Source organism: Meriones unguiculatus, chromosome 6 (assembly GCF_030254825.1).
Source record: "Meriones unguiculatus strain TT.TT164.6M chromosome 6, Bangor_MerUng_6.1, whole genome shotgun sequence".
NCBI classification, from domain to species: Eukaryota; Metazoa; Chordata; class Mammalia; order Rodentia; family Muridae; genus Meriones; species Meriones unguiculatus.
In genome coordinates, this window is record NC_083354.1 from 33,204,369 (window position 1) to 33,218,757 (window position 14,389).

Here is a 14,389-nt window from a genome sequence, read left to right on the forward strand (position 1 = left end):
GCAAGCACTCTCCCCATTGGCCTCCAACCCCGGCCTTCTGGCCCCACGGTTTCACAACCCCTCAGTGCTGATGGCTCAGGGACTCCTCATGCTCTGCCTTGATATTGTTGCGGTCACGTTTGCCACTGAATAACAGAGAAGACACTTTCCAAGCCTTTCTCTACGAGCTTTCTAGTTCTCAGTATGACCACAAAGGCAGCAACACACACTCTGTGTTTTTGAAATGGCAGCATCTCTTTTCAATGAACCAGTTTCTGCACTAATCAAAATAAGTGCAATCAGTTTCAGCAACACTCGTTACTCTGTGAAGTGGCATCACATACATGATACTGGTTGCAGAGTTTGCTCCAAGGGGTGTACGGGTTTTGGGATCACCTGTCTCCTGGTATCTCCACCCCAGTGGGTGGTTTCTGTGGTAGCTGTGAAAGGATTTAGCATTAAATCGCCTCCATCTCCAACCCAACCATCAAACCCTACAGCATAACTCCAAGTACCTTGCCAGCCACATTGGAAGCTGCCTTCCTCTATGTCTGAAGGGGAGAAAATCGAATCTTCACATTTGTTTACTGTTTGGATGAAGTGCTTACTTCATCTACGCGTTACTGGCAGACCTAAGATTTTTATTGTCCAACATTTTCTGCAATATTTGGTAGAAAGAGACACCAAAGGGGTGCCCCTGCCTTCTGCTATTTATTGCAACCTCAAGACCTGCTTCATCATCCGGTGGTGACCTCCCGCGTGGAGGTCAGTCCTGCTCTTCACTCTGTTTTAGAAGGAAAGCATCCTCATTAGGGAAAACAGGACTTGCTTAGCGCGCATGAAGTACCAGGTGCTCCCCAGCAGCACATAAGACTGGTGTGGTGGTGTGCACCTGGGACCCCGGGGCCGGGGCATGGAGATAAGAGAGTTCAAAGACTTCCTCAAATAATTAGTGAGTTTAAGATCAGAGCAGCTACATGAGACCCAGAGACAAAGAGACAGAGAAAGACAGAGACAGGGACACTGAGAGGAAAGGGAGAGAGGAAAAGAAGAGAGGAGGAAAGAAAGAAATATGGGGGAAAGAGCAACAAGGTGAAACAGAAGGGAGGAGAGAAAACTTTAAGAAATTGGCTTCAAGTCATGTCTAGCCAAATAAATACCCACTGCTTTTCTCTGGCCTGTTTCCCCCAGTGCGATGTTTTTATATTAATTCTGAGATTAATTGAAGAAGTGGTATATTAATGATAGATGAATATTAAGCATCTACCAAGAATAATTGTTTATAAATGATTGCATGCGTCTATGAAGAAATTCTCTGGTCACAGTGCTAAGCTGGACAAAGCTGTGGGGCGTAGTTAGCTGGGAGCAAAGGTGATGGCTGCGGGGAGATGGACGTAGGCCGTAGGCACCGCTGGCCTCGCTGCTGCTCGATGCTTGCTCAGGCCTCAGCAGGAGCCAGCAGGTGGTGGACACTCCCTCACCTGTGCTGACTTGAGAATTGGGGACTCCAAGCCCAAATACTTCTGGAATGCGAGTGGGCAGGTCCTGGTTGTTTTTCATTTTGTCTTTTATAAAAACAAAAAGTAATAGAAGATGACTCAATTCATGCCCGAGATTGAGGAGTAGACACAGTTTGCTTCTAAGTTTACAAGAGATTAATAATGACAATTAATAATCACACTAAGGAGACTCTAATAGTAATCTCTAACCCTCCCACCTCAGCTAAGGGAACCAGGAATTTTCTTAGCGAAGGCCAATTAAGGCGAGTGTAAATGTCCAACACAGATATAGAGAAACAGATAGATAGGTAGATAGATGATAGATAGAGATAGAAATAGATATAAAAGTGTGTGTGTGTGTGTGTGTGTGTTCATGTTCATGTCTGTGTGCTTTCTGAGCAGAACCACATCCTAGCAGCTAGGCCTGAGTGTGCCCCCTACTAAGGGTTCCACTCCACACACTGAGTCACCAACAGCGGAGCCTGTGTATCTCTTTCTAGAAAGCGAGAGGATCACACAAATGTCTTTTCAAATGTCATGCATCTTCGTGCACGGTACTTTTGCTCTGTTGTAGACCCCAGCCTATTTGGATCTACACTTAAGACTGTGCGTGCGTAAATGTGTGTGTGTTCATGTCTACTGCTCATGTGGGGCTACTGTATGTACACATGTGTGTGCTGTGGCCACCAGAGGCCAACATCCTGTGTCTTTGTTAATCACTAGCCACATTACTGCGTTTTTTTCCTTTTATTGAAAACATATTTTTTTCTCACAGTATACCCTGATTACAGCCTTCCTCTCTCTACTCCTCCCCACGTGTCCTCCCATCCAGATCTCTTTCTGTCTCTTGCTAGAAAACAAACAGGCTTCTTTAAAAAAAAAAAAAAAAAAAAAGATTTTTTTCAGTTTATTTACTTTACACTCCAAGGGTGCCCCTCCCTCCTCCGCTCCCAGTCCCCCTTCCCCTCATTCCACTTTCCTTCTCCCCACCCCCACTCCCGTTTCAACCCTCCTCAGCACATCAAGTCACATCAGGACTGAGCCTATCCTCATCCCCTGATGTCAGGCAAGGCAGCCCTGTCAGGAGGGAGTGATCCAAAAGCAGGCAATAGAGTCCATGTTAAAAACAGCGCCCCCCCCCACACACACACACTCGCCAGGTGACCCACAGGAAGACCAAGCCACCCATCGGCCACATGTGTGCAAGAAGCCCTGGTCCAAACCATGCATGCTCCTTAGTTGATGTCTCAGTCTCTGAAAGGCCCCATGGGACTGGGTTAGTTGTCTCTGTTGGTCTTCTTGTGAAGCCCCTGTCCCCTCCATGTCCTTCTGTCTTTCCCCTAAGACTTCCACAGGAGTCCCAGAACTCCACCCCTTGCTTGGCTGCAAGTCCCAGCATCTGTCTCCATCAGCTTCTAGAGTTTCTGGAACCTCCCAGAGGACAGTCAAGCCAGGCTCCTGCCTGCAAACACAGCACAGCATCATTAACAGTGTCAGGGTGGGTCTCAGGCTAGGCCAATTATTGGCTGGACTTTCCCTCCATCTCTGTTCCCTCTTTATCCCTGCACTTCTTGTAGGCAGGGTGATTTTTGGATCAAGGGTTTTGTCCGTGGGTTGTTGTTCTCTTCCTTCCACTAGTCCTGCCTGGCAAGGAAGTGGTCACTTCACTCTTCATGCCTCCCCCATTAGGAGCCTCAGCTAGAGTCACACCCATGTCCTCCCAGGAGCCTACCCTGTCCCAGGCCTCCAGCTTAACAAAGAGATGTTCCTCCCCAGTTTCCCTTCTTGTTCTCAGCCCTCTCACCTCTCACCCCGTTCTCCCCACATTTGATCCTCACCCTTATCTCCCTCCCCATTCCATCTCCTGCCCAGTTCCCTCTCTTCGTCCACTTTTGCAGGCTTCTAAGGGATAATAATAAAATATAATAAGATAAAACAAAACTATCACATTGGAGTTAGACAAGAGAAAGAGAAGAAAAAGAGCCCAAGCAAAGGCACAAGAATCAGAGAGCCACTTATTCACGCACTCAGGAGTCCCATAAAGACACTGACCTGAGGCCATAATACACACAGCGGACCTGGTGCAGACCCCTGCAGGCCCTGTGCCTGCTGCCCCAGTCTCTGTGAGTTCATCTGAGCGTTGATCATGTTGATTTAGAGGGCCTTGTTTTCTTGATGTTATCTCTGCCCTCTGGCGTTTAAACTCTTTCTGCCTCCTCCTGCACAGGGCTCCTTGAGCCCCAAGGGGAGGAATTTGACTGAGAGTTCCAAGGTCTCTCACTCCAGGACATCTGGCTGTGGGCCTCTGTGTTTGTTTCATCTGCTGCAGGAGGAAGCTTCTTTGATGATGGCTGAGTGAGGCGCTGATCTAGAGCATGGCAGTTCGACATTGCTGTTTTAGCCAGCTGAGCCTGGAGTCAGCGTCTCAGCGAGGCTGGCCGGCCTTGCCTCCCTAGTGCTGGTATCACGGGTGCTTCCCACTGCACCCAGTTTTTACGTGCGTGTTGGGAGTTGAACTTAGTTCCTCGTGCTTCTCTGGCAAGCGTTTAGCCATGACCCCACTCCCTACTATGAAAAGTTTGGGTCTTCATGCTGTTTCACTCCCTAAACATTAATTCCATGAGAGAAGGGCTGCACCCATTTTCTCCACACACCCCACAGACCGGTTAGGCACTATGACTAACTGGCATGACTAGACTTCAGTAGGTCAAGGAGGTTGGCTGCCCAACCAACAAACGTGTGAATTCTGGGTCCACGAAATCATGCTTGTTGTTTCAGAGTCAGTAGCAACAATAGATGCTGTCAACTGTCTCAAGATATGAAATGCCCTAAAAAGATTAAGCAGTGTGTGCCCGACACAGTGGACCTTACCTTAAGCGAAGGGAGCTAGCCCCTCTTCGGGTCAAGAGTGAGGCTGCTCTTAGCCATGAGTCCCAATCACAGCTAAACTCATGTCAGAGGGCAGCTCTGTGTCCAGGAAGGACCCAGTCTATGGCTATGAAAGCGAGTAGAGGTGATAGGCCTACCTCTCCAGCGTGTGGCCTCTGCCCCTGGAAGGTAATCGTAGCTCCGAGTGATTTAGAAAAGGAAAAGATTTTGGAAGCAGCCTCTGATGGGCCCACACTCTCCAGGTGACTTGGTGGTACTTGTCCCACAGGTTTGGTTTCCAGTCAAGATTTCAGCAACCAGCACCTCAGACGGTCTCTTTTTCCACAGCTTCGCGTCTTCAAGCTGGCCAAGTCCTGGCCCACCCTGAACACACTCATCAAGATCATCGGCAATTCGGTGGGAGCCCTGGGCAACCTGACCTTCATCCTGGCCATCATCGTCTTCATCTTTGCCCTGGTCGGCAGGCAGCTTCTCGGGGACGGCTACGGGTGCATGCGGGATGGCACCGCTGTGCGGGATGGCGAGCTGCTGCGCTGGCACATGTGCGACTTCTATCACTCCTTCCTCATCGTCTTCCGCATCCTCTGTGGAGAGTGGATTGAGAACATGTGGGTCTGCATGGAAGTCAGCGAGAAATCCATCTGCCTCATCCTTTTCTTGACCGTGATGGTGCTGGGTAACCTGGTGGTGAGTGGTTACCCTCACGGGCTGAAGTACAGGCTGGGGAAACAGCCAGTCAGTAAAGGGTTTGCTGAGTGAGCATGAAGGTCCAAGTTCAGGCCCCAGATACCAACGGAGAGGCAGAGATATCTCCAGGGAGGCAGAGACAGCCCCTTGGACTTGCTAACCAGCCAGCCTTGCCTATTTAGTGAGTTCCAAACAAGTGAGAGAGCCTGTCTCAAAAAAAAAAAAATGGTGGATTGCTTCTGAGGAGTGACAGCAGGGTTTGTCCTCCAGCACCCAGCGCCACACTCTCACACATACAGATACACATACAATCTTGACTCTTATCAAAGTTGTGGACACACACTGAGACGTGAGTACACTTCAGGGGCAGCCTGGCTTGCTAGGAGCAGGCCTGTAGACAGAGCAGGAAAATCCCCTTCCAGCCTTTTCTAGCTGAGTGACTCAGGACCAGAGAGTGACTTTCCCAAGCCCTAATTTGCTTAAAACCAAGAAAGCAGTGCTTACTCATGGGTGTCCAGGCAGAATTAAATTACCAGGCATGACATATGCAGATTTCCTGGTGCAGTGTCTAGGAACTCATGAACAGTGGCTGTTCATTGTCAAAGGAAAGCTTCTCTCCTGCTCCGGGGTGCTCAGATGATTTTCTTTAAGAGACTAAAAATGCTCTCCACTTGGGTCTGAAGCGGGAGACAAGCTGGATGGTACCTGGGGGATCCATTACTTCATTCTGCTCCCAGCTTTTGGTGGGGTGTACCTCAGGAGAACCAGTTAATCCCGCCACCCCTTCTGCGCCCAGCTAAACTCCTCGGTGCCTCCCCACCCCAGGCCTGTGAGTGTCTGTGCCTCCTGGTCACTGGTGGTCTCTGTGGAGGTATGATATTCTAAGAGCCCCTTTCTTATGCAAAGGGGGCCAAGAGTCCATGTGTGTCTGTGGTGGAGAGGGGGGAGGCTCAGCTGACAGCATGAAGACCTTGAGGCCTTTGTCTGTTTCCCCATCCTGGCCCCTGGGGGTTACAAATGCTTTCTGCTGACCCTTGCTGGTAGACCCCCTGCACTCACTCCTCATCCCTCCGGATGCTCTTTACTCCCTAGGATGACCATAATCTGGTGAGGTGTGTGTTTAGAAGCCTCATCCACATTGATGGGGTACCCAAGACAGCCCCAAGCTCCCCTCGGCTGTGCCCAGGGTATTAATTCTGCCAAGACGTGCGTCTTCCAGATGGGCAGGGACAGCCCAGGCTATCTTGGGCCTAAGTGACAAAGATTGTGCCAGTGAAGATGCAGAGAGCCTATGTGACACTCGGTATTGATTGTCAACTTGGTGGCATTTGGACTCTCCTAGGACACACAGCCCTGGGTGTGCCTGTGCGGACATTTCCAGAAAGGCTTAACTGAGGGGTTGGGGCCACCTGGATGTAGGTAACACCATCCCACCTGCTAGGGCCCTGCACTGAATAAAAAGGAGGAAGGCCAAGTATCAGCACCCACCGCTCTCCATCTCCCAACTGCCCGTGAAAAGTGACACGTGGGTCATCTTCCCTCCTGTGCCTTCTCTTAGGTGCTCAACCTTTTCATTGCCTTACTGCTGAACTCCTTCAGCGCTGACAATCTCACAGCCCCAGAGGATGATGGAGAGGTGAACAACTTGCAGGTGGCACTGGCCAGGATACAGGTATTTGGCTGTCAGGCCAGTCAGGCCATCACCGGTTATTTCAGCAGCTGCTGCCGGCTCCGCTGGCCTAAGGTGGAGCCCCAGCTGGGCATGAAACCCCCACTCGCCAGCACCAAAGCTGAGAACCAAGCTGCTACTGATGCCCACAATGCTGCAGTGGGGAACCCAGAAAAGCCAGCCCTTGGTGGTCCCAAGGAGGACCACGGGGACTTCATCACCAATCCTAACGTGTGGGTGTCTGTGCCCATTGCTGAGGGAGAATCTGACCTCGAGGAGGACATTGAGCAGGATTCTCAGGGCTCCTGGCAGGAAGAGAGCCCCAATGAGCAGGTAAGAGTCCTCTCCAGGGGTCAGAGGGCAGCAGGAAGTGGGGGGAGGCCTTGGGCAGAGTGATTTGATAAGTAGGCTGCAGTAGTTAGTTTTCTCATCGCTGTGAGAGCATACCTGAAAACGGCAACTCAAAAGGGGGAAGGACTCTTTTTTCCCGTGGTTTGGAGGTTTGTCAGGTCCATCCTGGCGAGGATGACATAGTCACACTGGGTCACGGTCAGGGAACAGAGCGAGATGAGTGCTGGAGCTCAGCTCACATCCTCATTTCTCAGGACCACAGCCTGCAGAGAGAGCACTGCCACACTTGGGAGGGGGGCCTTCATCCTCAAAGACACACCTAGAGGTGTGTTTCCAGATTCTGATTCAGAATCTGGCCAAGCAGATTAGCCATCAGAGAGGCTTTCCAACATCAGGGTGGCAGAGCTGTGCCAGGCTTAGGCAGAGCAGCCGAACAGAAGCTGGAGCCATGCCCAGCATCCCAGAGGAGGCACCACTTCACCCGAGCAAGGCCTAGGAGAAAAGGTCAACATTCCAAAGGAGGCCAAAGGGGCAGGGGCAGCAAGCGAGGCCCAGACCATCCAAAGAACTTGCCTTTACATTGTCTTTCACACCGTTGCCCTGTCCCAGCAGCCCAGGCCCTTATGTGAGCTGCTAAGGGAAAGCCTTAGCAGTACCAGGATGTCATCAGAAAGCAGGTTCCTCTCATCTTTGCCAGAACAGGGAAGGTCCTGCTTACTCTCTGACACCTTTATAGACTTTCCAGATGAGAGATGCCAGGAGGAAATGGCATTCCCTTTGGAACCAAAGATTTTAAGGCACCCTGAAGCCTTCCGATAATACACACCTCTCAGTAGCCTAACAGGTCCCTAGTGCTTTAAGCTGACACATGCCCTTATTGTCCTTGGTGACTCAGGGCATCCATTGTATTCAGTGAGGGGCACAGAGATCCCCGAGGGCCCCTAGGGACACCCAGGACTGCTAGCCAGACCTAAAGCGGTGCTAAAGCTATGCCCTGCATCTACAGCTCCCTTTGCCTTCCTCCCCTCCAGCTGTCCTTCATATTAGCAGCTGCTGTTATCAACTATCATTTTCTAGATTCCTCTGTGTGAGTGACAGCGGGGCCAGAGTGTCACCTCCCGGGACTTGTCTGCCACTCAGGGGCATGGTCAGTTACTTTGGGGTCCTTGGGGCAAGAGTGCCCAAATGATCTTAGTTCCTGGCCGGTTTGACTTCTGGCAAAGTTCTGGCTGCTATGGTTGTGTCTACGGAGCTGGATCTCCTGCAGGGTGCCATCTAAGCATTAATATGGCTAGTAACCAGAAGAACAAAATGAAGTAAATCTCACCTTCTTGATTTTGCAGCTGGAACAAAGGAATGTCAGAAAGATTAGATAGATTCCCTAAGATCACGTAGCTGCAAATGGAGCCAGGAGTTACATACAGACCTACAGCCTCCATGCTTTCTTCACACACATGTACATATGCGTGTAAGGTTCATGTCTGAGGACCTTAGCTCTGGAGCGCTTCAGATTCGGAAGTGCTCCACTGATGTTGACTCAGCGACCCGGATGGGCCCTCTCTCACCAGCAGGATCAGCTGCCACAAGTCCAAGCATGTGAAGACCACCAGGCTCCTGGGAGCTCAGGCTCCGTGATGTCCTCTGAGGACCTGGCTGCATACCTGGGTGAGAGACTGAAGAGTGAGGCCACCACTCAGGGCCCTGCCGAGGTAGGTATGTGAGCTTCCTGGGGAGGTTCGCCAGCCGCACGGGTCCTGTCTGAGGACGAGGCTGGACAGGGCTGCACCCCGACTGCAGGACCCCCTTGTTAAGCCTCCGCCAGGCTCTGGTGAGTCACACCATGCTGTACTGCCAAGCCTCATCCCTAGCTGGTTGTGAGAGCGGGGAGGAAGAGTGTCGCTCCCCAGGCTGTGGGGCCTAGGACCAGCCCCTGCTCGATAAGCCTGTCTTTGTCTATAGAGCTATGTGGCAGAGCTATTAGGTAAGGTTATTTGGAAGCTAAAATGAGAAGCTGCTCGTCAAATGCTCAGTTCCTGTCTGAAACAGAGTAAGTGCCCAGAAAATGACAGCCAGGGGAAAAAAAGGGAACAAAAGACAGTGAACAAAGAGAGTCAAGTAATCGTTGAGAGGCGACATGGAAGTCGGAGGTGTTTCCTGGGCGAGGGAGTCTTCCTGGAGATGCCCCCCCTCTTTCTTTAGTCCACATCATCCTCTCTAGCCAAAAACAGCCTGGGGGGGGAGAGGACCTGTCTACAGGTGCATGGTAAACTGACAGCCTCCCAGAGACCCAGCAGGGAGAGCGCTCAGCTGGAGGAGGTAAAAATAAACTGCCCTGTTGCTCGAGAATCCTGGGGGAGCGGCTATGTGCAAAAAAACACCTGTTAGGCCTCAGGAAGATGGCTCATCATCGGTGAAGTTCTCGGCTTTGCATCCCCAGCGCCCATGTAAATAGCTGGGCTTGGTACCGCTCCCTTGGAACCCCGGTGCAGTCGGGGGAGGAGCAGAAACAGGGATCCCCAGTGGTCAGTGGCCGGCCCGTCTAGCCAGGACAGTGAGCGCCATTTCAGTGGGAGACCCTGCCTCAAAAAATAAATGTGAAGCGCGACTAAGGAAGACATCTAACTTCAGCCTCGGGCTTTCCCCCACAATGCGTGTGAATGCACAGGTACACAATCACACACACACATGCACGTAGGAGCCAGGTATTTAGCATTTTTCCTGCCCCTGTAAGAAACTCAAGCTTTAACTTGACACCTCGGCCCCAAGTGCAGCTGTGACAGCCACTGGACTGGGCTAAGATAAGGCAAACACAGTTCTCCCACACACACACTTATCCTTCAGTGTGAGGAATGTCAGCTCCTGGCTTTGAGCCCAGGCAGGGCTGACCGTGGCAGACTCAGATAACAGAGTGGACAGAGATGGAGTTTGGGGGCCCTGAACTCGAGCCGTTCAGTGGTGGGTGAGGCTTGTGGCATTCTGCCGGTGGGTGTCTTGTCCCTTCTAAGCTGTTCTATGGACCCCTGACTGGCCTTCCCTACTCTGTGCTCCTGAGTGTTAACTTTGTTTTTGTTTCCTTGGCCGTGACCCTGTCCAGGCAGGGAGGGGCCTGTCAGTGACAGATGGGGACCCACCCTACCATTTGGCTCCATTAGCTGAGCGATCAGGTTCACCAACATGAGAGGCGCTCTGCTCCTAATTGAATTCGTCTGGAGACATTACAGGCCAGTGCTGCCGGGAGGACAGCAGGGCCCCACAACACAGCTCTCCGATTAAATATTCAAGCGCATTGAAAGCTGAGCATCTTTATGGGTGTAATTACGGTGTCTCGGGCCATTGCCAGCTCTCCATCAGGGCCCTGAGGTTACATCCTGGCTCGGCTAAGCCACAGGGCTCCTCAGGGAGCATCCATGAACCGGCCTTGGCCGTTGAGTCCTGAACACATGAGGAGGCCAAGGCAGCAGGCCTCGGAGCCTGGGCCCGAGGCGGCTTATCCTGCCTCTCAGGGATCCCAGCGCACCAGACAGGCAGTGGCCACGCACAGATGTCCCGGTTCTTCAAAGAGCCACGTTCACTGCCCCAAGCCTCTGCCTTGCAGGGAGTGGATGACACCAGCTCCTCCGAAGGCAGCACGGTGGACTGCCCCGACCCGGAGGAGATCCTGAGGAAGATCCCTGAGCTGGCAGACGACCTGGAAGAGCCAGAGGACTGTTTCACAGAAGGTACAGGGCCATGGACCACCTTGTGAGGGTTTATCAGGGCCAGGGTCCCACCCAACACCTGCCTAAGCACCCCTGTGCCCAGAACCAAGGCCTGTCACCCACGGGAACCAACAGCATCACAGCAGTCGGGGCACCTGTGTCAGAACAAGTGCCATTTGTGCCCTGAGGACAGGCTCCCTGGACCTTCCTCCCGCCTCCCCCTCAGGAACACCTCCAGAGATTGTGAGCCAGCCCTCTTGAGTTGAAAAGCGAAAAGTGATTCTACCATGGAATCACCATGAACTGGTTGAGAGTGTAAAGGACCCCATGAGACCCATGGGGTGTCTGCTCCCTTAGATCTCTGGTGTCGTTCTGACAAAGGTTAAGGCACATTACAGTCTCCATAAACACATGTGTGGAGGATGAATAAACAAGCACTTCCTGCTATGAAGGTAATCATGGCCTTGGTGACTTCACATAGGTAGGAACTGTGGGCAGCGTCTCACTGAGTTTCTGCTTCCGCTAAGCTGGACCCAGGCTCCATCCCGGCCATGTGTTGGTTCCCCAGCCCATCAAGGGTCATGCTGTAGCCCCCCAGACACCATCGGACTTAGGTCTCAGGGTTTATCAGTCTTCCAGGACATGTGGGCATAGGATGGGGACCACTAAGTTCATTTATAGTAAGGAAGGAAGCTGGGGAGGGCATTGGAACGGCAAGCCCATTGTGAGCGGAGCCCCTGACAGGCTAGACTGGAAGAAGAGCAGGGGAACCACACCTCTCATGTTCCAGAACAGGAATCTTCCCCGGTCCTGCATCAGTGCCTTTCCCAACACAGTGCCTTCCCTGCAGGCCAGAGCAACAGTCATGCCTGTGGACTATCCCTCAGTATCTGTTCTAGTTCACCTTCTGTCTGTGCTATGACAGAACACAATGACTGAAAGCAATGGGGGGGGGGGGAGGAAAGGGTTGGTTTGACTTCCAAGTCATAGTTGCCATTGAGGGAAGTTGAGGTAGGGAACCCAAGCAAGAGCTTGAAGCAGAAACCATGAAGGAATGCTGTTTGTGCTAGCTCACAGGCTCATACTCAGTTAGCTTTCTTATAGCATCCATCTGCCTGGGGAATGGAGCTGCCCACAGTGGGCTGAGTCCCCATACATCAGTTCACAGTCATGAACATACCCCGCAGACATGCCCAAAGAGCAATCAATGTGTCAAGTCGACAATTAAAGCTAAGCAGGGCCCCTGTCCACCTCTCCCTCCAGGCTGCACTCACCACTGTCCCTGCTGCAAAGTGAATACCAGTAAGTTTCCTTGGGCCACAGGCTGGCAGCTGCGCAAAACCTGCTACCGCATCGTGGAGCACAGCTGGTTCGAGAGTTTCATCATCTTCATGATCCTGCTGAGCAGCGGAGCGCTGGTAAGAGAAAGTGGGATCCCTACCTCAGCGGCCTCCAGCTGGCCTGGCTTCCATCTAAGGGCCTCGGAGCTGCAGCTGCCTCAGTGGGATGCCCCAAGATCTGAGCTGAAAGTCCCTGGCTACTGGTGGGAGGAGAGCATTAGGCCAGCACACCTCATGGGCGGGGCTCAGCTCAGCCCTCACATGGCTTTCTAAACCTAGATACAAGCTACAAGCAATGAGGCCATGTCTCCCTCCTTACAGATGGAAAAACCAAGACTCAGATGGTTAGGGGACTCTCCCAATGTCACCAGCTAGGCAGTAGCAAAACCTAACTTCACCCATAGGCATCTGCAAAGCCTTGGCTTTCTACCCCTGACCTCCCAAACACACTGCCTTTTTCTGAGGACCAAGACCATCTTCCCCTAACAAATCATGTGCCAGCTACTTCTTCATATCTCACATCCAAACATCATGTCCTCACATATCAGCATCTGGAGAGCTTGTGGAAATGCATGCCCAATTTGGAAGCTTGATGACAGAAGCTGAGAACCTGCATTTCCAACAATCTGCAGGGAGAGGCTGACATTGGCAGCCAAGAGCCACGCTGAAGAGCCAGTTCTTGGGGAGTAGAATCTGAGCCACCCCTGAGGCCACTGGCTGAATTGAACCCTGGAGAACAAGGAAAGACGGTTCTCTTCCCGTGAGCTCAGGCTCACTGCAGTGTTGAGTGCCCGTCTTAATTTTAAAAAGTAGACATGGACATCAGGAGGGACCTTCTATCCCAAGTTGGCCATGCTTCATACATGAGAATGCTGGCACCAAAGACTCAGCTGGGGTCTGAGCTAGCATGCGTAGGAGCTAGGACTAGAGCCCCACTCTCCTGCGTCTCTACCCATGTCTGTGTCCGTTGGCTTGCTTGTCCTGTGTCATTTGCTCTCTAAAAACAAAAGTCTGCTGAATGCCTGAGAGCTGACTAAATGCCAGACCGCCTGGGAGGAGAGCCAGAACTGTTCAGTGTGTGGCCTCGGCCTTAAGGACGAGCACATGGAAGAAACAGGTGCAGAGAGGGGAAGGGAGGGAGAGAGACCAACTCGGCTGAGTGGGCACCTCCCTCAGCACCCCACAGCTCCCGTCTCTCCCTCAGCACCCCACAGCTCCCGTCTCTCCCACAGCCTTCCCCCAAAGGCTCCCGTCTTTGTTCTGTACCCCATCCCCATCGCTGTTCTGCAGTCTAGCGCCACCCTCCCTGTTCCCAGGGGAGCACCCAGATCCTAAAACAGCTGTTCGCCCAGCCCCGCCCCCTGCAGCTTCCCCTTAGTCCCTATCTCCTTTCCTGTGGGACCAGACATGCACCAAACTTAGGCTTGCTTATGCTTTTATTTTGAGTGCTTTAAAAAAAAATAACATGAATTTTCATCTGACAAACTAAAATGAAAAAAAAAAAAAAAACAACTTGGAAATTATAGAAAAAGGTAAAGGGAAAAAGTTAGCCATTTTCCTGTCACTTGAAGAGAAACTCACTTTGAACACACTTAGGTGTCTCTTCCCAGCTTTCTGATGCATAGAGTATATAAATAGTAGAAAACTGAATGTATGTATGCATTCTGTAATTTCTCAAGAAATTTCTTCAGGAAATACACTTCTACAAACCCATTCACAGCCACAACATCCGCCATTACAGGACTGTGCTCTCGATTGTTCAGTCTGCGCCCACATCCACGCCTCACACCTGGAGAGCTTGTAGAAATGCAGGCCCAATTTGGGAGCTTGATGACAGAACCTGAGAACCTGCATTTCCAACAAGCCGCAGGGAGAGGCTGAGAGTGGCAGCCGAGAACCACACTGAGTAGCCGGGTCTTGGGGAGTCAAATCTGAGCCACTCCTGAGGCCTTCTGCGCTGCTGCCGTGGAGACACTGAATCCTTACTCGAGATATTGAATGACCATCAGAGATCATTGTCAACAGTACTGAATGACACTGAATGATGATCAGAGATATGTAAGGGTTGTCAGGGGTATTTAATGATTGTCGAGAATGTGAGTGACAGACGGATGTTGAATGATGCTCAAAGATGTTGACTGATGGTCAAAGATGCTGACAGACTGTGGAGATTTTTGAATGCCTGCCTAGTCCATGAGGCAGGTGTGGAGGCCAGGTCAGCGGCTTACTGAGGAGTTCTTGTGGATGAAAGAAAGAGGGAGAGCAGGTGGGGGAGGG

The 14,389-nt window shown here is 51.7% G+C and overlaps 1 protein-coding gene across 3 annotated transcripts in view; it reads left to right on the top strand.

Annotated features, from left to right (window-relative positions):
* The window catches only part of Scn10a (sodium voltage-gated channel alpha subunit 10), a 90,065-nt gene that overhangs the window by 58,761 nt on the left and 16,915 nt on the right, over nucleotides 1–14,389 (top strand). For 2 of the 3 annotated variants that reach the window (XM_060385061.1, XM_060385062.1), the window contains exons 15-19: nucleotides 4,695–5,054; nucleotides 6,613–7,056; nucleotides 8,643–8,783; nucleotides 10,670–10,793; nucleotides 12,036–12,190. In XM_060385061.1, coding sequence (XP_060241044.1) covers nucleotides 4,695–5,054; nucleotides 6,613–7,056; nucleotides 8,643–8,783; nucleotides 10,670–10,793; nucleotides 12,036–12,190 — 1,224 coding nt within the window. The remainder of the gene's footprint in view (nucleotides 1–4,694; nucleotides 5,055–6,612; nucleotides 7,057–8,642; nucleotides 8,784–10,669; nucleotides 10,794–12,035; nucleotides 12,191–14,389) is intronic. The other variant, XM_060385063.1, reaches the window with a different exon arrangement.